This window comes from Simochromis diagramma, unplaced genomic scaffold (genome assembly GCF_900408965.1).
Source record: "Simochromis diagramma unplaced genomic scaffold, fSimDia1.1 OVJJ01000822.1, whole genome shotgun sequence".
Taxonomy (NCBI): domain Eukaryota; kingdom Metazoa; phylum Chordata; class Actinopteri; order Cichliformes; family Cichlidae; genus Simochromis; species Simochromis diagramma.
Window position 1 is genome coordinate 5,681,369 of NW_024387520.1, and position 23,741 is coordinate 5,705,109.

At 39.5% G+C, this 23,741-nt stretch overlaps 2 protein-coding genes across 4 annotated transcripts; both read left to right on the forward strand.

Moving 5' to 3' along the window:
• Positions 1 to 466: 466 nt before the first annotated feature.
• On the forward strand, positions 467 to 16,551 carry adrb3a (adrenoceptor beta 3a). Of its 3 annotated transcripts, XM_040019416.1 has the most exons (3): positions 467 to 2,370; positions 5,068 to 5,197; positions 12,712 to 15,317. In XM_040019416.1, the coding sequence occupies exons 1-3, from the start codon at positions 1,076 to 1,078 to the stop codon at positions 12,760 to 12,762; spliced, it is 1,476 nt and encodes a 491-aa protein (XP_039875350.1). In that variant the 5' UTR covers positions 467 to 1,075; the 3' UTR covers positions 12,763 to 15,317. The 3 variants fall into 3 exon arrangements, with proteins under 3 accessions (XP_039875350.1, XP_039875351.1, XP_039875352.1); XM_040019417.1 differs by lacking the exons at positions 5,068 to 5,197; positions 12,712 to 15,317 and adding an exon at positions 16,355 to 16,551 and having other exon boundaries at positions 468 to 2,370; XM_040019418.1 differs by lacking the exon at positions 5,068 to 5,197 and having other exon boundaries at positions 470 to 2,370.
• Positions 16,461 to 23,145, forward strand: got1l1 (glutamic-oxaloacetic transaminase 1 like 1). The gene is made up of 10 exons (XM_040019816.1): positions 16,461 to 16,467; positions 16,545 to 16,709; positions 18,092 to 18,273; positions 18,495 to 18,618; positions 19,752 to 19,796; positions 19,899 to 19,969; positions 20,085 to 20,235; positions 21,393 to 21,558; positions 21,740 to 21,882; positions 22,398 to 23,145. Exons 1-10 carry the CDS (start codon positions 16,461 to 16,463, stop codon positions 22,535 to 22,537), a joined length of 1,194 nt encoding a protein of 397 aa, XP_039875750.1. The 3' UTR covers positions 22,538 to 23,145.
• The last annotated feature ends 596 nt before the right edge of the window (positions 23,146 to 23,741 follow it).

A 23,741-nucleotide genomic window follows, 5' to 3' on the forward strand; every position in this document is an offset into this window, starting at 1 on the left:
CCTCAATTCACAGGGCACCAAGGCTCACTGAGTAGCATAGTCTAAAACTAAGTGAAAATTTGACAAGTTAGAAAGCTCTTTCCAAAACCTACCATCAAAATACCAAATGAGGGGAAATATCTTTATGTGAATGGAGCGCATCTCTCCAGCAGAGCTTCAGATATTTGGAAAATCGGTTCCAAGAAGTATTTAAGCTGCATGAGGTTCACCTTAAGATGCTCTATGCTGGTTTTTCCTTTAATTTGTCACTCCTGTTTTTATGTCTGCGTGTGTGATTGTTCACATGTGTGTGGCTGTATCAGGGTACAGATCCCTGTATGGCTTTGACACACAGGCACACTTTTTAACTCCTCCCCTCTGCCTTCAGCCAGGGTGTGATTACAGCCAATACAATCTTGGGCAACCTGCACTGAGAGAGAGAGAGAGAGAGAGAGAGAGAGAGAGAGAGAGAGAGAGAGAGAGAGAGAGAGAGAGAGTGGAAAAGAAAGATCGGCCAGCTGCTCTGGTGCACTCTGGTGGTTCTTGTAACAGCGTCACTGTTTGCTTGATCTCCAAACAGTCCAAGTGTGGCACTGAGGCTCATACATGATCCTGCGACAAAACTAATTCCAGTGGACGTATTTAAATGGAAAAGGCTGGCTTTTCTTCTCCCAAACTTTTTATTTTTTTATTTTTTTACTTGATATTTTGATATTTTCCTTGGATTTATGAAAGGGCTGAAACTGTGTGAACCAGTATTGTTTTGGCTTCGCGGACAGTTTGGATTCATCTTTTCTCTGGAGAACGTGTTTTTGTTGCCTGCACAAACTTCCAGAAACAACAACATCTTCGGAGGTGATGACGAGCCACTGCTACTCCCTTCTGAGCACTGCCAAACAGGACTCGCAAGGTGTGAAATGTGATCACTAACTGCACAGAAAAGACACTGTCCAGTGAGACAAACTACCTCAGATTTTTGTAAAATCGTATGTATGATGCTTGCATGAGGCTCCTACAGTCCCTCAGTTGTGCTGACTTTGATGTGAAAATCTAACACTTTCCACCTCTTGTGACTAAGTTCCCTGACTAAGCAAAGATGAACAATTCGAACACATCATCCTCACTGAACACGACAGGCGCCATATACGCACCCATGGGAAAAGAGATCATCGTTATTCTGGTCTTCATCATACTCATCATAGTGGTGGGAAACCTGCTGGTCATCATTGCAATAGCACGAACTCCGCAGCTTCAAACGACGACAAACATCTTCATTATGTCCCTAGCATGTGCGGACCTCATCATGGGGGTCCTCGTCGTGCCTCCTGGGGCCACTGTTGTGGTGACAGATAAGTGGCAACTTACTGAAACATTATGTGACCTTTGGACTTCTATCGATGTCCTCTGTGTGACGGCGAGCTGTGAGACACTTTGTGTCATAGCAGTGGATCGGTATATAGCCATTACCAGACCGCTACGGCACAAAGTTCTGCTCAGTAAGTGGCGTGCCAGAATAATAGTTTGTATAGTGTGGGTTGTGTCAGCCCTGATTTCCTTTGTACCAATAATGACTTTGTTATGGAGAGACGAAAATGATGATTTGGCGAGGGAGTGCTATGAAGATCCTGCATGCTGTGACTTTGTGACCAACAAGACCTATGCTATAATATCCTCTATAATCTCTTTTTACATTCCACTGCTCATAATGATATTTGTTTACGCAAAAGTCTATTTAATAGCATCCCAGCAGGTCCAGCAAATAGATAAGAGTCGGATGCGCTTCCAAAATAAACATCCAACATCACAGACACAAGTTGGCCCCCAGCTCAACAATACGCCGTCATCGTCCAGCAACTGCAACAGTGCAGCGAGGAGCAAGAGTACCAAACGCAGGCCGTCACGGCTAATACTTGTCAAAGAGCACAAGGCCCTCAAGACTTTGGGTATCATCATGGGGGTCTTCACTGTTTGCTGGCTGCCTTTCTTTGTCGCCAATATCATTAATTCTTTTAACAAAGAAGTTCCTGATAAAAAACTCTTTCGACTATTAAACTGGCTTGGTTATATCAACTCTGGCCTCAATCCCATCATCTACTGCAGGACTCCAGAGTTTCGCACTGCGTTCAAGAACCTGATGGGCTGCCCATGGATGTCCACTCTGTGGATCAATTCTTTTTATAAAGAACTGCGGACTCGCTGCCCCTGCTTTCTATGGGAAGCTGAGTCAGGCACAGCAAGCCCTTTTCAGAAGACTTCAACCAGTAGGACTGAGGGTAGTGACAGCCTGGCCAGTACACAGGCAAGCAGCAGAAGTGAAGAGACTTCCCCCGGTCCTCCACAGTCCAACGGCTGCACACAGTACAGTGACTATTCGGAGCCAGAAACCACGTTGTAAGTTCATTTATCTTTTTATGATTTCACAAAGCAGTCATTTCTTAAAACAATGGTAAACGCTCACATATGTGAACTTAAAGGCATATAGTTTACTACTAATACTTATATTATAATACTTAAATATAATACTAAGTAATAAGTATATACTAATACTTATAGAATTCCACCTCCTCAAGTCAGAGTTAAAGAACAATGACACCTAGCAATATTTAATGCTGTCATGTACAGGGGCAATCACCTCAATATAGAATTAGGTTCTCTTATTCATAAAACTCCAGTTTAGTTTATGTGAGGACACTTATGGTACTCTGTTGCATTTAAAGGACAGTGAGGTAAACCAGAGATTCAATATATATTAATATATATATAAATTAATATATATTTGAAAATCAAAATCATACTAATTTGAATGAAAAGGCAAAATTTATCTCTAGCAATTGGGAACTGTGACAGTTACTTACATTAAAAACAGTGTTATAATTAATGAAATATGACATTTTAAAAATATACCTTAATGTTTGAAACACTCATCACTTGCTACCAAACTCCCCTTTAGGCTGTGTTTCATGACATTAATTACAATATTGTAATTAAAAATCACTTCTCGCTTTTTTTCTTTTTGTATTATGGTTGATACGCCCAGTTTAAAGCCATTTAAAATAATCCCAGGACCACAAACAAAATGCTTTTTGATTTTTTTCTTTGCAGTTTGACAATGAAAGAAATGTAATAGAAGCAGAAATCCATATTTAGACATGTTCTACTACACCGTTGTGCTATAGTCCAGAAGTAAAATATACTGAGAATAACAGTGCAGAATAATAAACAATTTCAGAAGTATTGGCAGCTGTTAGGCTCTTAAAGTGTTACTCTAAGAGTTCAAACATTCAAGTGAAACTTTATATTTGTTTTTCATGCATGATTAAATAAACCTTTGAGGACTGTACCTGTATTGCTTATTGCGCCACGCTACCTATAATCAATCTTTCAACTCAGCTGATGTCAGTGTGGCAAAAATAACTAACAGATGTGCACAGCACAGTTCCTGGTAGTATGCGCGTGTGGCTACTAGGTTTGTAGGTCATAGAGATTAAAAAACAATGCAATTATTGAATTAATTAAAATAGTATTTTCTAGAAAGTGTCATAATTGTAAATTTTTATTTGTAAAAAATGTCAACCCAAAATACTTTGGTTACGCCAAAAATGTGTGTAAAGAGGCTTTGGAAACTCAGTGGGCGTTGTGCAAAAGTCTGATTCGGAGAACTGCATGGTACATTTGAGAACATTTCCACATATTAGTGTGTGTGCCTGTCAGTGGGCCTCAGTGTGCCCAGCCCAACAACCCCTGCAGCAGATAAATCTTTATCACTTATGCACAAGACTTCCCTCAAAACTCGAGAGACTGTTTACAAGAGTGACAGCCAATGAGAACGCTCTGCTTAACACACTCTAACTGTAGGCGGACAGCCCAATATTCAATTCATTACTACCCTAATGCACAACCCCGAGATGAAACCAGGTCTTTCACAGATAAAAATAGTAGGCGAAATTATAAGTTATGGCATCATCTATGTAGTGTTTATGTAAGAATTATACCTCTCACATAATTTAATTACATTTTTTTAATCAATTTGAATTATGAAATAACTGATCAATTATCATTTTAACAAAAGAATAAAAAAAAAAACTTGAATATTCAGAATATTTCTTAGTGAATTTACAGTTAGTTATTTTCAGAGCCGTACCGTCTTAAAGGCAGACAAGACAAAGGCCGTAACTCACTTACAATTACACCTGCACTACAATGATCGTTAAATATCTCATCGCTGTGTTTAGTTTCTGTCGCCAAAATTTATGATTACTAAATTTTATTGCGACCTCTGAATGGAATGAATGAATGGAATTAACTTTTGCATGTACATTTATTTTTTATAAATGCAGTGTTTCAGGTTACAGTGCAATTATATGACTTCAAATTGGATCAAACAGTGAAAAAAAAAAGTCTTTATGTTGATACATTTTATTTAATAAGTTGCACAACTCTATGCCGCATATGAATTCCCATGACTGATCCACTTTTATGGAAGGGCCGTGCTTCTGATTTTAAATATTTACCATGAACACTATAAATTATTTTTCTCTTCCCCTTTAATGGCATCCCCTCAGTGGAATTTTACAGACATAATCAATGGGGCTACAAAACAGGAGACGTTTAGCAGCATATAAAAGCCATCCATAAAAGGAGCCTGGTGTGTTCTGTAGTAAATCACCCCAAGGGGAAGGCTCAGCAGACTCACCGCACACTTTCAGCAGGATTACAAATGTAAGTGAGACCAGCCGTTCAAGAATGACTTCGACAGGTCCAAGGCTCAAAGACCGCCTTAATAAAGGAATATGACAAACCATTTCAGATACAGTCTGTTCACTGCCGAATTTGTTGCTTCAGTCGCAATCATAAGCGACTGTGGACCTCCACACAGTAATCCCTGTCAGTTTCTCCACCTCTTTCAAAGAATACAAAAGAGCAGTAGAGCAGCATGTTTCCTTTTCACCCTGGGACAACAAAGTTAGTTAAGTCAGGAGCTGATGTAACCCAGAGTGGAAAAAAAGCAAAGCCCAACCACTGATACGAATGGTTACTGGGCTGTACTTCACAGAACAGAGATTATCAATAGTTACTTTGTTTTCATAGAAATACATGCTGGCATATCAGTGATGTCCTCATCAACATCCAGACCAACCATCAGCTTCTGTCACGTAATGCTGTGGCGTATGACGAGACCACTTCTGCAAGGATTCTCTTCAAAACATCTCTCCTTAATGTCAGAGAAGCGCTTTTACCCCCTTTTCTTTTGCTACATGACTAAGGGTTAAGGGTTTAGTTTTTCTGTGTCTCCCTTTGTTTTTATCTGCCTTGTTTCTCTTAACATTAGCCCTAATATGCATACGAGAGGTGAGTCTTCGTGTATCTGAAAGGCAATGCTGTGTATTACAAGCAGAGCGAGTTTGTTAGCACAGTTTATCCATCACTGAGAACATTAAAATTAAGTTAACAGAGAGTGGAACATTTGATTTCAAAGAGCAGCAGCCAACTAGGTTGTGGACTAAAATACTTTACGTATGTGGAGCAGAAATTACGGCGTCTGTTAGATGACTGATAGACTGATTCAGAAACATAGAGCTCTGCTGTGCAGGTCTAATATACCTGAGGTTTACAAAAGCCACACAACCATGTGCTGCCATCTAAAAAAGTCCACGCTGCTCAGGCAACACAGATGAAGTTTCAAGAGATGTACTAAAGGAGGGATGTGGAACTCATTTTACACTGTGGGGCACTTTGACCTTAACTGGGCGGAACGAGTAAAAAAGTTTAACTACACATTGCATCATTAAGATGTCTTGGCATAAGAAAAAATCAAGTGTTTAAACAGCATGATAAATACTGTCGTCGTCAATAGAAATAATCTGTCAGCATGACTCTTTGGGTTTAAGGTGTAAGAAATAAACGTGCAAAATTACAGAAAAGATTCTGGGGGCTCACTCTCGAGACTCTTCTGTGATAATAAAACAAATATTTTTCTCATTTTTTAAATCTTATTTATTTAGCTTTTTACTGTTTACCCACCAGAACATAAATAGTCATTTCTGTTGTAGATGGTAAAAAAAAACAACCTGAAACTTTGTGTTATTTAAACGTTTATAAACACACCCTTTACTTTTTTAAAAAAAGGTGTCCTGTGGGCTAGATTGGAGCATTTGGTGGGCCGATTCTGGCCCCCCAGGCCATATATTTGACACCACTTTATTAAAGTCTCAAATGTATTGGATTTAATAAAACTGCATCAGGTTAAATATGAAATAAAGTGATGCAAGAAAAGTAAAATTAATACACAAATTTCATAACATTAAAAATATAGTACACTTAAAATGTAGGAAACTGAAAGTGTTCAAACTCATTTCTGTAGGAACTTAATCACAAGTTAGGATAATATTACAAGTGTACAACACTTAAATCAAGTAGTACACCTGATGTAACACCTGATCTTATGTAAACAGATATGCCACATGAACTTTTTTAGTATAGCAGAGAAAGCTGATTGTATATAATTTCATTTTTTATCACATTTCAAAATCCATATTCTCCGCAGAGGTAGTGGAGTGTTGCTTTGATAGTAACTGCCCCTCAACATGAACGCCGAGTGGAAGTCATTAATCACTAAGAGTCTAGGTCACGACGGCCCATCTCCTAGCTACAGCTTAACAATGTTCTGAGTGGGTATGCAAACATCAGAAACCACATCAAACATACACAGCAATCAAAGTCCTAACAGTCATAACACAGCTGAGTGATGTGAAATTAAAGATTAACAGTCCCACAAGCCTTTGCACTAAGCTGAGAGGAACTATCCGCAATCAGCAAACTCAAGTGCATATTAAACGAAACAAGCATGCAGGCAACATGGGGAGTAGAGCAAGTCAACTAAAAAGATGACTGCACTGAGTTTAATGGCAGTATTTAAGTACCGGCAGTGCTTACACCTATGCAGTGCATATTTGAATATATGTTCATATTTTTAACTTGTGAACCTTCAAAAGAACAACAATGACGAACATAGATGACGAATTCCATTTCCAGTACTAACGCCAGCTTACTGAAGTCCATACAAGAAGCTCCACAGGATCTTGTAAATATCTCTGACATATAAAAGTTAACAACTTAGAGTTTAGCAAATCTAAAAGGACATTTTGTATATACGTCTGACATTTCAGGTTCCTACTATAAGTGACTGAGTGTGTCTTACTAGAACAAACTGTATCGTTATGCCAGCTAAAAATGTACATATAATTACCCACACATGTATGCTGTATTCTCCAAGAGCGCCCGATTTTTATTAATGGACGTGTTGTTAGTGTAAAATATAGTACGCGGTAATTGTAGACAATTTAAAAACTGTGTAAACACATATTTCGGCTGTGTTGTGTTTACTAGTTAAGCGTGTCGAAGCGTGAGGCTTAATGCAACATACTCTGCAGCCTGTTAGAAACAAGCTTTTTACCTCTCTGAGCAGCCAATGTGTGGTGACTCAAGTGTCATGTGACATTACAATGGCCTAAAAATGGTGTTGCACATTGACAGACTGCAGTGGAACGTGTTGAAGCCACTTAGGGTTTTGAAGGTGCTTCGGGAGCAACATGCACAAATGCTTGGTTTTGTTTTCAGTGTCGTGAACCCTGTAATGCAAAGGCCTCCCTGCGCTTTGCTAATTGGGTCTGTTCCATAATATGCACTTAGATAGCTTAGAGTAAGCTCAGGCCTAACAGAGCATGAAGCATGGAGCAGGGAAACACAAAACATGGTGGTATTGACCTGTGGGAAACCTCCAATACCCTGGCTGATATCACAAACAATAACACTGCAATATGATCTTTAAATGGAGGCATCTGGGATACTTGACAACATATACACACACACACACATATATATATATATATATTAGGGGTGCAACGATATTCGTATCGATATTGAACCGTTCGATACAGTGCTTTCGGTTCGGTACGCATATGTATCGAACAATACAACATTTGTAATTTATTTTATCAATTTTCCTTCTGACGATGCTGTCTGTGTTGAGCGCTCAGTGAATCTGTGTTCGACTACTCCGCCTAGGCTGCACTGTCGAGCGCAGATCCACTGAGCGCTCAACACAGACAGCATAGTCAGAAGGAAGAGCGCAGGGCAAGCTAGCGAGACAGAAGTTAAGCTCTACTTGCAACATTCAGATCTGGCGTTTGGAATTATTTTGGTTTTCATGTGACGTATGACCCTGAAGGTAAGCGAGTCATGGACTAAAGTAAAACAGTATGTTGGATGTGCCATGCAATGCTCAATTACATTGGTGTGAACTAGTGTGTTAGCGCAGTTAGCTCATTAACGTGTTGGCCGTCTAGCCCCATGCACGGAGCGATAGGCGGTAGCTCGTTAACGGAGATTTGCCGTGTTGTGGCGTTAAGGTCATTTCAACGAGATTAACCTGAAAGCACTAGTGGGAACACAACGAATATGACTGCACATTTACGCCGACATCATCCTAGTGCAAAGACAAGTGGAAGCAGACAAAAAAAGCAAGCATGCTACTAACTTTAGCCGAGTCATTTAGACAGCTGTTAGCACATGATTCTCCTTATGCTGCTGAGAATATAGCCCAGAAGAAGCGGATAGTATAGCTTTTATTTTGGAAAGAGCCATTTCTCTGTAATAAACTCTCTTTTCCAAAGATGAGTGATTCCTCAATCAGATACAGGGCTTGCAATATCGCTAGCCCGACGTCCCGGAGCTAGCGATTTTTTCAGTCGGGCTACCAAAATCTATCTCTTCCCTGCCCGTCGGGCTATTGTAGGAAAAATATATGTCAATGCTTTTGCATTCTTTCAGAAATGTAGCTGGGTAATTATGTTATTGGCATCGGTGAGCCACTGTCAATATGTGACATATTGAAGTCGCGTTTGAATTTGCGCTTGTTTTTTTGCTTTTACTTTGCAATCGTGCGAACTGTGTATAGAGAGCGACAGCACTGATCTGTGAGTGATGATAATTTGTGCACCAATTCCTCTGACATCGTCTTATTAATCGTTAGCTTACTATGCAAACATGACAAGTGAAATCTCCCGCAGCAAGCTTAAACATGTGAGAGGTTGATCGCGCAGAGAATCGCTGAGCTTATGTGAGTGAGCGTGTAAAAGCATTTCAGTTCTGCTGAGCCAAATAAGACAGGTCAGGGTGAAGAAGTGACAGCCAAAGAAAAGCTTACCACAAAACGGAGAAGTTATGACAAATCAGACTATAAGGCAAAAAGAAAGTGCAGCTTTATGGTTTCATGGACAAAATAATTTCTGTGGCTGCGATATGATGAGCTAAATAACCAGGGCTGCACATAAGTGGTCCGCAGGTGCGCATTCGCTGTCAAAATAAAAAACACGCACAAGGGTTAGGGTTAAATTTAAAAACTGTACTTTTGAGTTAAAATATATATTTATAATTTTAATAAATGACAAATTAAAAATGCATGAACATTTTTTTGTATCGAAAAAATATCGAACCGTGACACCAAAGTATCGAACCGAACCGAACCGTGAATTTTGTGTATCGTTGCACCCCTAATATATATATATATGTATATATATATATATATATATATGTGTGTATGTGTATATATATATATACACACACAAACACACACACACACACACACATATATATATATATATATATATATATATATATATATATATATATATATATATATATATATATATATATATATATATATATATACATACATACATACCCTGCACGGTATGTACCACCGGCAGATAGAGGAGGTGGCTGATATCCAGAAATCCTACCAGTGGCTGGACAAAGCTGGACTGAAAGACAGCACAGAGGCACTAATCATGGCAGCACAAGAACAAGCTCTGAGTACAAGATCCATAGAGGCTGGGGTCTATCACACCAGGCAAGACCCCAGGTGCAGGCTGTGTAAAGATGCCCCAGAGACAATCCAGCACATAACAGCAGGGTGCAAGATGCTAGCAGGCAAGGCATACATGGAACGCCATAACCAAGTGGCCGGCATAGTGTACAGGAACATCTGTGCCGAGTATAACCTGGAAGTCCCGAGGTCAAAATGGGAGATGCCCCCAAGGGTGGTGGAGAATGACCGAGCTAAGATCCTGTGGGACTTCCAGATACAGACGGACAAAATGGTGGTGGCTAACCAACCGGACATAGTGGTGGTAGACAAACAGAAGAAGACGGCCGTAGTGATTGATGTAGCGGTTCCGAATGACAGCAATATCAGGAAGAAGGAACACGAGAAGCTGGAGAAATACCAAGGGCTCAGAGAAGAGCTCGAGAGGATATGGAGGGTGAAGGTAACGGTGGTCCCCGTGGTAATCGGAGCACTAGGTGCGGTGACTCCCAAGCTAGGTGAGTGGCTCCAGCAGATCCCGGGAATAACATCGGAGATCTCTGTCCAGAAGAGCGCAGTCCTGGGAACAGCTAAGATACTGCGCAGGACCCTCAAGCTCCCAGGCCTCTGGTAGAGGACCCGAGCTTGAAGGATAAACCGCCCGCAGGGGCGTGCTGGGTGTTTTTTTTTTTTTTTTTTATATATATATATATATGGAGAGAGAGAGAGAGAGAGAGAGAGAGAGAGACTCTCCACTGTATATGTATTTCTGCTTATTTCTGCTTATTGTGCCCAAGGTTAGTGAAACTGCTTGGCTGACATGTACTATAATGGCTGCACAGATAGATCTATATTTTAAATACATTATTGCGTCTTTAATGCGTGCTTGTGTATCTCTTTGTCAGAATGAATCCCAGTGTGACCAGTTGAAACTTGTGTTAGCTGTATTTAATTTTACTACATGATTCAGTCTTTGTATTTATCTATTTAAAACAAACAAACAAAAACCCAGGATAGATACATATACGTTTTTTATAAAAAAAAAGATAGTTACTGTAAATGTGATTTCTTGTGGGCAGCATGGTGGTTTGAATCCACCATCTGGCTGGGGCCTTTCTGTGTGGAGTTTGCATGTTCTCCCTGTGTTTGTGTGCCTCTCTCTGAGAACTCTGGTTTCCCCCCCACAGCCCGATGACGTGGAATTAGTGAGGTTAACTGGTGATTGCAAATCGCCCATAGGTGTGAATAGTTGTCTGTCTCTGTGTGTTTGCCCTGTGAAAGGCTGCCGACCTGTCCAGACTGTACCCCACCTCTTGCCCTATGATAGCTGGGATAGGCTCTGGTCCCCTGCGACCCTAAAAGTGGATAAGCAGGAGAGAATGGATGGAGGGATTTTCTTTTCTTTGCTTTGGCTGCTTTGAAAAATATTTTAACAAGACAAAATAGTCCGTAACAAAACTGTCATTGTTACATTTAGTAGAAACTGAAAGTCATAAACTGCACAACTAACTAAGGACTTTCTATTTGCATTTAACAGTGAATCGCATCCTGCTATATAAAGGCAGCTTCAGATTCGGCAAACACACACGTCAGATATGATGAATGGATTTTTCCTAACTAATGATGAGCAGAGGCTACTTTAGCTTTAATGGAGGCTACACAATATCTGCACACATATCTGTGGTTTTGTAATTCAAAATAACTGACTTAAGTATAGCTCTTTGGCTCTATTATTCTTGGAGTTTTTTCCCAATCACTCCTTTTGACCCCAGAGTCCTGTGTACCAGGTTCCAGGTGGAAAGATGCATAAAGACGAAAAAAAAAAAAAAAAAAGCTTAAAAACCATGAAGGTTTCTCAAGTTCAATCTGGACTGGTGATAAGGAAAAAGGAGACCTATTGCATTCAAAATTCTTCTAAGCGTCTCTTATCCATAAAGCGCAAGACTGCTTATCTTGGCTTTACGGTTTTGCAGCTGTTGCCGACTACAGTGCAGATGTTTTTTAAATGTAGAAGTGTCAAATAATCAACTGAGGCTCAAGGGGTTAAACCATCCAAATACCGCACACTGAAGCCACAAGACACAAAGTAGACAACAGTGATGTCACTTTCCAGCAGTACATAATGTAAGAAAGGAGTTCTGATGAAACCACATTGTAAACTGTATGGTAGCTGTTTTTTCCCCTATAAGCATTCGTATTTCTGTGCAGCTTCCAGTGGAAGGTAGATTATGTCTTCCTGTGGAGACATGTACAGCAGAAGTGATAGCATCAGAATTCCTGTCTTGTTTAAGGGAAAAGAAGTTTCACAAAGGACAGAATGATGAGGGCAACTATGCAGTAACTTTCTGTAATTAGGAAGAAAAAATAAATAAAAGGGAAGAGGTGCAGCGATGATATCAATGAACACGAAAACACCGAGATACTTACAAATAACCTGTAAGACAACAAACAACGGCTGCTGTCTCCGAGTCCTTCTTTATCTGATCAAAACTAAAATGGTGTGCAGGGCGAGACCAACACAAACCAACAAGTCATACAGAAACACACAGAGAAAAGCTCAGTTTGCACGGTCACATAACACATGGCTGCACACCAAGTCAAAAATATGAGGCGATTCACGACACGATAGTAATCTGGTCTCGAATATCAGGTACTTTTCAATACAGATAAGGCTTCTATTTAAAGCAAACACAATGAAAATTGAAAATATGCAAGTGACATAATCCCAGGTGTGGCATATTTAGACATTTTATTCTCATTACTAAGAGACAGCCTAAAACAACAAAATGCCATGCGATGCTATTTTACCAATAGGTATGGATTTTGTCACGGAAACGCTGGATGCTAATATATCCATCTGTTTTCAGATTCACGTTGCAGGAACAGGACAGATGAAGAGTGAAATGTCAACCTACTGAAGCGAACTGCGTTTCCAGCTGTTACTGTGATTTCTGCAAAGTCTGAGACCAAACAGCAAAGAAAAGCTACAGAAAAGTTCAATCCCAAACCCTGAAAAGCACAGCAGAATGAAGCTAGCCCCAAAGACATGACTGGATTGACTGTGGAGAAACAGATGATTCGGTCTGAATGGGAACACTGTGACTGTTTTTTGTTGTTGTTGTTGTTGTTGTTGTTTGTTTGTTGGCGTACAGCCGAGATTAGGTGGCATCACGGGTGAACCTCCCAGAGTCCTCTACGTGTTGTTTGGAAAAAGGCTCTCTGCTCCAGACTGACAGTGTTTGACATCAACACTGAAATGCATTCCAGTACATGGACACAGTGTCATGTGGCTTGTGGTTTCAAAAATGTCAGTATAAACTAATTTTTGTACAGTATATTATCTGGTAAGTTATGTAATGACGATACACTGAATCTGTAGCAAACTCGACTAAGCGATCATTCTGGCAAGCCTGTCTCCACTGTAGGAACATTTTCTTCACAAAAACCTTTCAGTTTAATATCAGCTTAACCAAAGAACTATGAATAGAAATACTCCATTTTTGTGTCGGTTTAAAGTCTTAATGTTTCTATTTTGAGTCTGCATGCACACAACAGTGAAACTGGGATTTAAAAGCCCATGTCTATGTTAAGTTGTGCCATGGCTACGAATAATGGATGACAGAACCTTACGTCTGGATGCCTCAAACATCACGCCGTCTAGAATCTTTTTGTGGGTATGTCGTTGTACAAGGTACAGTATTACGAACTGCAGGTAAACACAGCAGCATATGCAATGTGCCGTGCTGCTAGTTTATTTTCTTTGGCTTGTGGCCACAGTATAAGCCCAACACCGTCCCCGGAAATGTCCACACGCACAGAAAACCTTCTGCCCACATTATGTATTACTTCATTGTCATAAGGCACCTTGTGGTGTGATTTTACATAACATCATCTGTTGCATTGAAAAATAAAGTATTTTAAAACTGTGTAACATTGGTCATGCGTGCTGTGTGTGCAAACTCACCATTCTGGAACCAAACAACAAATGACTGTAACAATATAATAATAATCATTATTAACTTTTGCTGTATGTAACCATCACAGACAATGACTTAAGAGGGATTTAATTATTTTTGTCCTTCATAGGTGGCTTCATTTGAAGTGGTTTTTTTTGGGATGCTGTAGATGTGAAAGTGTAGTACTTTAAGTACTTTCACAAGAAAAAAAAGGAAAAAAAGTCAGAAAAAATAAACAGTTTTGTGAACAGGAATATTTGTTCCCCTTTTCCTAACCCTTTGATCTACTTATGGCCCCTTCGGATTTATCTTGGGAGGCCCTGAGGGTCCCGACCTTCACTCTACGAGTCCATATTCCACAACACTGAGCAAGTAAAACTACTGTTGATGTGAGCTCAAGACACAAATCTAAACAATGCATTATTGAAATGTTATTTTAAGTAATCCTCCCACTATCTAAACCACTGTCATCTCTGGCTTTGGCTACTGTTTGAGCGGGCAACATCTCCGTGTTATGAGAGGAATTTACCAGATTTGGGACTTTAAAAATAAACCAAGAGCAGAATGTAAGACATTTGAAAATAAGCCGAAACTGACATTAGCGCTGCCAGACGGGCAGTGTGACTACCAAAAATATCATTCAGAGAGAGAAAAAAAAAAAGCCACACAACAACTCAGAATGGAAATAATGGCCCTGTCTGAAGCCACATTCCTATCAGCTGATTCCTGTTCCAATGTTTTCCATGAGTGGTATCAGACCGAAATCAATCCTAAAGTTTTCAGGGAAAAGCCGCCACTTAAAGTACGACTGGGAGGGTTTGATAAGATACAAGTACAGGAAACAAAAAAAGACTATAAAAACAGAGGCGGAACATCTGATTAGGAAAATATTCTACATAAGAAAATGAATTCAATAAAATCCTCTTTTTTCTTCTGCTTTTACTATTAAATGTGACTGAGGCAGTCTTGGATCTGCTTGGAAGTTTAAATGACTTTCACTCTCAATTACACATGTAAGTCCACAGCCAGTGTCTGAGACGTGTAGCTCAGTTTTCTTCAGGATATTTTTAGAACCTGCTTCAGATAAATGAAAAAACAAAACAAAATAAAAACCTTTGACACTAAGCTTGGACATCAATAGTCACCAGATAAGGTTTCTTAAATCTAATTGTGTCAGCTGCATCTTTAATTTAATAAACTATCGTGAACTCTTCCTGACAACGTGGGAGCGTGATCAAGGCACAAACCGAGCTTCTTCTAACGTGTCGTTTCCTTTCTCACTAACAGCCTCTTGACGGGAGTAGATTTAAGAATCCAGATATTTTTCCCAGAGTCAGAGTCAACAGTGTTGTCGGGTTTTTTTTTCTTTCTAAATGTCTTTCTCTGTCACATTTTCTTTCTTTTATCTGTGTGTTCGTTTTTGCTTCAGAGGCCAACTCGGCATTCAGAAACAATTTGACTTCACAGAAATATTCCAACTTCAACAATAACACCCGGAGGCTCAAATATCCAGCAAATGACAAAGTCAAAGGTAGAATTTTTGTTGTCATTCCCTGGGATAAAATGACTGTACCGATGTGTTTTGTGTGAGAACCACACAAAGATAAATGAGCTTTTTAAAAAACGGGGCAAGGGTAAAAATATTTAACAGCCGTGTGAAAAGAGCAGAATCCAATTCCCCACCTAAAGCTTACATTTTTGGAATCTTTTTCTATTTCTTTCCTGGAAAAAAACGAAAGTTGTTGTCATGTAATCTATAAGAACCAGGACTGGACAGGCTGGACAAGAGCATCTCTAACTCCAAGTCAACCAGTTGACAAGAGTTGATGGCTGATTTGGCCATCTACTGCCATCTAGTGCAGTTATCTGTGATTTCCAGCTTCATAAAGTGAACTACAAAGCCAGGCTCACTTATCACCTCCATCAGATGTTTACTTTGATTCTGCAATTTCATTTAATGCAATATTTGCTGCTACCTCTTTATCCCCTGGAAATGGCTTTCTTTCCTTAGTTCGCTGCCTGGAAGGAAACACTATTTCCCAGCAGTATTATGCAGGAGCACAGTAATAGCCTGAAGAGATTTACACTGCACGCTGGATTTCAGTTGGTTTCCAAGGAGGAAAATTGTACATGGAACTTTAATTTCTCATGAATTCAGATTATACATGAACTCCACCATTAAGACTAGTCTGATCTGTGAAAATGATAGTGGGATAAATGTCATCAAATGAATGCATTTGAGTAAACATATAAGAAATGGATGAGTGGAAGCCATGGATGCAGGAAATAGCCTCATCTGCAGATATATATGACCGACACAGAACACTCTTGTACAATTAATGAGCAAGCCTCTTGTTTTCTTCTTCGTTTTTTTTTTTTTTTTTTTTTTTTTGTGTATTGCAATAGGGCTAATTTATGGCGGCTACGGGCCAAGCTCCCAAACAAGCCTTAATAAGGACACAAAGCTGAGCTTTAGACTAGCGTGTTGTCGGTGTTAGAAGCTAAAGATGCATCTGAGTCTTCACTGATAATAGCTCATCCTTTCTTTTTCCAGTGGCTTTGATGGCTTACCGTCAGGGCAAAAGTAAACTCACCGGAGCCACACATTAGGGAGTGACAAAACTCATCCATCCCCGTTGCCTGGGCCACAGAATCCAAATATGTGCTGTAGCTTGGCAACAGTGCCCAAACAAAAGATTCGCAGCTCCCGCCGGTCTGAGTTGTCTGACCGCCTCCGAGATGAGCCGACCGCAGCCCTGATGAAAAAGGGGTCAGCCAAAATGGAGACACAGGAGGTCAATGCCCACTGTTTACCAATACGCTCAACGCACCAGTGAGTCCCGAAACAAGGTTGTTATCCGCCTTCGCCAGAGATACCCAGGCCAGGAAAGTTGATCTGGCAGGCAGAGGTGAGTCTTATCACGTTTATATATATATATATATATATATATATATATATATATATATATATATATATATATATATATATATATATATATATATATATAATATAACTCAAACAGAAACAATGTTGTGCAACTTCAAATGTAATTTTAATGTAATTATAAAAAATGCTTATGTCATCTCTATGTAGTTAGTAATCTCTACTCCCCCCCCCCCCCCCACAAAAAAAATACTGCAGGTTTTTTTAAACCACTATTCTAGTGGTAACTACATTAACTACAAACGTACACTTTACTCAAATGCACTGATGATCTCATGAGTCAGATCCAAACTTAGCAAACTTACATTAATATAGACAACAGCTATTGACAGATGTGAAGATCAAAGATGCAGACATTGTATGACATATTTACTTACTTACTTATACTTACTTTTTAAATAAATAAACTTAGATATATAACTTTTATCCACAAAGTGCAGTTTGATTTTTAAATGTGAATTTAGTGAAATACATCTGTTATAATTTAACACAGAAAACATATGCTAATATAGGTGCTTTTATTATTATTATTTTTGTTGTTTTTGTTTTGTTTTTTGTTACAGGCTTGCTTTATTGCACATATAATGTAATGTGCTTCTACAGTTCTGCAATGTAGCTGGAAATACGTGAGCCGCATTATGGCAGGCAATATGTGAGCAGAAAGAAAAAGACTGCTATATACAGCGTGTAGCCTCCTCAGATTCTAATCTGAGCAGAGGACTGGTTCGCCGGTCACCAGTCAGTATCTTATTCAATGTAATAAGATACACCGAAGAAGATATTCAGTGCATCAGACACTGTATACTCATGTCTTTATAGAAAGCCCGGTGAGCACTACATTAAGATTTTCAGTAAAATCATTAATTGCCAGTCATGGCCTTTAACATTTATATTTTGTGTCAATGCTAAAAACAGGAAGCATTCATGAGATTGTACCAGTGGGTGTTTGAAGGGGCTTTTTAAAGCCTGGAGGTTGCATTTGCTCCCACTTTAATCAGCTACTTTGAGCCTAATAGAGAGCAGCTGAAGCTCTGCGTGAGCCTTCTTGAAATAGCTGCTAGAAACTCACTTCTTGCCTCGCTTTGTACCTCATTTTCTCAGCCTTTGCTGACGCATACAGTGCAATAGCTGCTAAGGCCACAATTACGTGAGCATGTTGCAAGTAAATGATCTGTACCTTAAGATACTACTGCACTTGTTTAAACATTTTAACTCTCTGTTGCCACTTGTTAGAAGGCAACACAATTATTAAAGGGATTTTAATTTCAGTTTTTCGGCTCTGAGGGTGCGTTGTATTTTTGTGTCAGATTAAATATATGCTGTTCTTTGCAATACATGTTTTTGCAGAGTATTACAGCGAGGAGGGAAAACCCTTTGAATTGCGTCTGGTTGGAAAAATAAAGCAGCAGTTGAGCACTGATCCCACTCTTCATCCTGAGTATCCCTCTTCTCTTGGACTGAGAGAATTCACCAGGAAAGCCACAGAAGTTGCCCTTGGGAAGCATTCTAGGGCTATAGTGGAGAACCAGGTAATGTCAGCTACACACAGACAGCTCAACTCATTTGAACCTCGTTTTGCACAAAACAAAAACTAGGACTGATCATGCAGTCAGTCAGCACCGTCATTACTCGGAAAGACGTTATTTGCAGTTACTATAAGTAACTGCAGAATAAATCGATAGAAGATCAGCAAGCAAACATCATTTATATCAAAAACTCTGCTGTTGGTGTTTCCTGGCTTTCGCTGCAGGTGTTAGGTGTCCAAACTCCTGGTTTTACTGCTGCTGTTCGTCTTGGAGCTGAACTCTTGAGGTGCTGGTACGATCTCAGTGCTGACTGGTGTGGCCCGGTTTACCTCTCTTCCCCCTGTGATGGTAAATAAAAAACAGCTTCTACTGAACAACATTTAAAGTGGAACAATTATGCTCATTTCCAGTTACATAATTGTATTTTTGGACTCTTCTAAAGTTGCCTTGCATTATACACAGTTCAAAACAAATCTTATGTATCTTCTTCTGGGCCGGGGTGTAGGGCTTTTTATATATATATATATATATATACTATTGAGTCATATGCACACCAATAATTACAAAAGAGTATGATTTGTAAACAATCAGCGCTGTGTCCATAGCAACACAAGATTTTGAAAATGATTACATAAAGGAGACAAAATGTCAAGGATTCCACATCATTAGATAAATATCTGTCACAGAAAAATGCCCGCATGGAGCTCTGTGACTTATATCTTTATTTAATTGTGAAAAATAAGAAAAATAGTGAATAATAATGGTGGTGGTAACATAAAACCACAGTCATCTAAGATGATCCACAACACTTGCGACAATGTTCAATGGACAGATGAGCCAAAATATGCTGTCTTTGGAGGAACACTCCAACACCAAAACCTCATCCCAGCCGTTAAGCATAGACTCATAAAACACTTCTTCCCAAAATGCTGACTTTTAAGTTATTTGATTATTTTCCGTGTAATTTTGTTACAGAAGTAGAATTGAAAATGTAAGCTTTAATGGAATCTGGTCAAATTTTACAGGAGAATGATTGAAAGCAGATGCATAAATAAAGGACATAAAATTCATTCAACTTAATGGCTGTGTCATGGCCTGAAACCTTTTTGTAAGGATAATTGGTTCCAAATTCCTTTACAGCAATGCCCCAACTTTTGCTGCCATAAGTGAGTCCACGAGTTACTGAACCGAGCCTTACTTTTTTCAGTCTGAGCTGTGAGTGATTACGCATTGTGTTTAATAAAGATATGAAACTGCTTGCCTTGTATTACACTGATTAAGTTAGGCTCCATCGGTCACTAGTTATTACTTAGATGAAGATCAGACCACATTTTTTGAGTAATTAATTCATAAATCCTGGTTCACATACTTTTCTTGTGAGTGTACATGCTGCGGACAAAAGTGTCATTGATCTTTAGGGGTTGGTACTGCTTTTATATCTAATAAGCCAATATAATGTTTTGTCTTGATCCTCCCTGCAGACTCATTGGCTGGTATCTTCCAGGCAGCAGGGATCCAAGAGATCCGTGAGTATTATTACTGGGATGACAAGCAGCGGGGCATTTGTTTGGAGAGGCTTCTGGAGGATTTGGAGAGTGCTCCTGAGCACAGTGTTGTTGTTCTGTCAGCGTCTGCCCACTACCCGACCGGAGCAGACCTCTCTCAGAGTCAATGGGCTGTGATTACACGGCTCATTACGGTAACTAACTTGTGCATTTATGCTCTCTGACAGAAGCTGAAATTATTTTTATCAGACAAGCAGCTTTTCACTCATACTTAATTTAATTTGCTCTCCTGGCGCTGTTTTTCAACAGAGGCGTAGACTTTTCCCCTTCCTCTTGCTGCCTACACAGGCACTCTGCTGTGGAGACATGGAGCGTGATGCTTGGCCTGTGCAGCACTGTGCATCGCTGGGAATGGAGCTTCTCTGCGCTCAGTCATTTTCCCATTGCTTTGGACTATATGGTGAGAACGTATGTGCACTGAAGGGGCCACACCTATCAAAATGTGCTTATTGCACAAACGAACACTGCACTCTGCGGTGAGAAAACAACTGCGCTGCCTGGAGCTGATACAAGTCAGTTTGAACTCTTTCTTTTCTGAATGAACCGACTCAAGGTAATTGACAAGAGCACCTCTTTACTTATCTTTGAACCATAATCGTCATCAGAAAAAGGCAGACTTCAGTACCCATAGAGAGGAAAAATATTTAAAGGCCAAGCTTTACTATGCTGAGTGCATGAGATCAAATTTATCCAGTGTGCTCCAGGGACTGTGGATTGTTGCTGCATTCCCTGACTTTTTCTTCACCTAACCTGTCAGAAGAGCACCCTCTCTGTGTTGTGTGAGTTGAAGAAGTGAGTAAGAATATAAATAAATAAGAAACAAAAAAAGGGAAAAAATTGCTGTTGTTGCACTTGCAGCCTTCGCACTTGGAGAGAGTTGGCGCTTGTTTGCAACATTAAACTTTATTTCTGGTTTTAATATAATTTGACTAAAACATAAAAATGCAGAGGTTAACACATTTGCTTACATGTGAAGGAGGGAGGAGAAAAACAAAACAGCCTCAGGGGTCACAAGCTAGCGTACTCCTTGTGCCGGTCCCACGCTCAGATAAACGGGAGGGTTGCATCCGGTTTCAAATCTGTGCTAAATCAAACTTGCGGATCCATCTGCTGCGGCGACCCCTTGGGAAATAAGGGAGCAGCTGAAAGTACCTGTGAAAAATAAAAATGCATATGTCCTCATTAGAGTCTTTTGCAAATCATGTTTCCAGGGGAGTTCATGTTTTTAGAAAGGGCTCGTCTGATCTTCGTAATTGGCTCTGGGATGAAATGTCGAAAATGAAATGTGCTGTTTTTCTGCGCTCATCTTTTAAACACAAGTTAGAAAGAATCAAAAAAGTGGCAACTAAACCTGCTTCATGTGCATCTAAAAGCATCTTTGCAATCTTTCATTTGTGACACAGTGAATATTTACCAGAAAAAATGGAAAAACCTGACAGGCTTGCGGTGTATACTGATGCAAAGCATTTCTTTTCAGCAGAGCATAACGTTACTTCACTGCTGCTGGGACATTCTGTAGATTTCTTCACGCTGAGCTCATATTGTTTCTTTCACCAGGTGAAGCTGTTGGACACCTCCTGTGCGTCTTAAAGCAGAACTCCGTCCTGCTGCCCGTGCGGTCTCAGGCTGACAAAATAGTGAGATCACTGTGGGCCAGGCCATCCGTAGGAGGAGCACATGTTGTCACCACAGTGCTCAGTAACTCAGCCCATCTTGTTGAGTGGTGAGACATGCTGCAAACGATCTGGCATTTGAAGAATTTGGCCCGGACATTAGCTGTTGCTGTTTTATCAGTACATGTGTCGTATGTCTCTTGATGTTATGCATACACGCCCCTTTCCACCCTCATTTTTCATAGTGCAGATATTGAATTATATATATTTTTTTCTCACTGTGTTCCCCAGGCAGGGAGAGGTTAAGCACATTGTTGAAAGGTGTATGCTGATCAGAGCCATTTTAAGAGAAAAGCTGAGGCTTTTGGGGACTCCTGGTCGCTGGGACCATCTGACTCAACAAGGTGGACTCTTTTGCTGCACAGGGTTAAATGGTAAAAACTGAAAAGCACTGTTTCAGCCCCCCTCTCTCTCTTTTTTTTTTTAGAATTATGTTTCTCACAATCTAGAAGGACAAATGATTCACTGCATCAGCCTCGAACAAGGACAAAATAAATGCTGTCTGATGTTTATGATTAGTTTTCTCAGCTCTTGCTTTGCCGCGATTCTCTGGAAGATCCTTTGAAACAGCTAATTGGCATTTGCAACACAATTTTTTAATGTATTCATAAAGTTTATCAGTGTCTGATGCACTTATTCAATCGCACACATTATGCACACATATGGCTTATACGAAGGCCATAACCCTGATCAGTCTACATTGAATTGCTGTTTGTGATTTTAGTTTGGTTCAAAAAATATAACTTGAAAACTTAACTGCTGAAGATATATTTTATGTAGCATTCATGTTTTAAAGAGAGCTTTTCTTCACATGACAATAACATAGGTTGATACGCTGATGAGCTTTCATGATTTTGCTTTTTTGTGACTGTTTTTTTGGCCTTTTTAGGTGAGCAAGTAGAATTTCTGTCAAACAGGAGACGGGTGTACCTGCTTCCCGGCGGTTGTCTAAACGTGAGCGCAATCAACTGCCGCAACCTGGACTATATAGCCGAGTCCATCCATTTGGCTCTGACCTCTTCACTCTGACCACGCAGCTTTTATCAGCATCCAAAATCTGTGGGCTTCACAATGAGTTTGGACCTTTCAAGTGTTTCATTAAAATGTTCCTTTTTAAGTTAAGTGTAATTATGATGTTACTTAAAAAAGAGATGTTTATGTTTCCAGTGCTCTGTTGGGTCAGCCATATCAGGAGATCTGCTGGAAGCTGTGGAGTGATTTTCTTGTTCAGTCTGTTTACATTAAGAGTTGATTGAGGTGTATATTTATATATTCTCACTTTACATATACGGAATGTGAACAGAAGGTAGTGTAGAAAACAAATTACTTTTTTTCCTTTTTATGGAAGATGTTTGCAGAAATTGTTTCTACACCTCAGTAAAAAATAGATTCATAAACAAATAAAAAAGAGTTAGTCACCGAGAGCTGCTAGACAGACTTTGTGTGTTTTGGACTTCTAGGGTAGCTTTTTGCCTTTAGTTCAATCATAATTACTAGCTGACAGCTGGCAGCAGTTCATCTTTAATGAAAAAATATTAGATTTATAGCCTTCTCAACTGAACATGATTATGAAAGTGTCTGGATATGAAGTGTTTACCTAATGTTATTGATAAATAAAATTTTTGTTAACCCTCAAAGTCAATGTACTGCTAACCTTGGACCCTAATGGTGCCCCATCATAATTTGTGATTTTTGGCTTTTAAAAATTGTTCTCATTAGGAGCTCAAGCTCATACAATTTGGCTAATATTGCCTTACTTACTTACTTACTTACTTACTTACTTACTTACTTAACAGTTGCATGACAAAGCTAAATGTGAATACACTGGTGCACAGAACCAACATAGTTTTACGATTATTATAAGTCAGGTAATATGAAATATATCGATTTACTTTTGATAAAATGCACTCTTTGATAAATTAAGTCACTCAGAAACTCATCATCACCATTTGAGGCGTACATATCACATGTGGCCAAGAGGTAAAATTTACACAACCCCATTATACAGTGTAGGTATCGTTAGTTTGAGCAGGTTTTGTATGTTTCTGTGCTTGAATGGGTGAATCCACAGAATAGATCACACAAAATCTGGTGATCATTTTTGTCATCATTGTGTTTTTTTTCTCCTTTAGTAGTGGCTCCATAGTGTAGCGTCAATGTCAGTGTCACTTTTATTTATGTACGTTTAAAAGGTTTTTACATGTACACTTAAAAACCTGCGTAGGTCTACAAT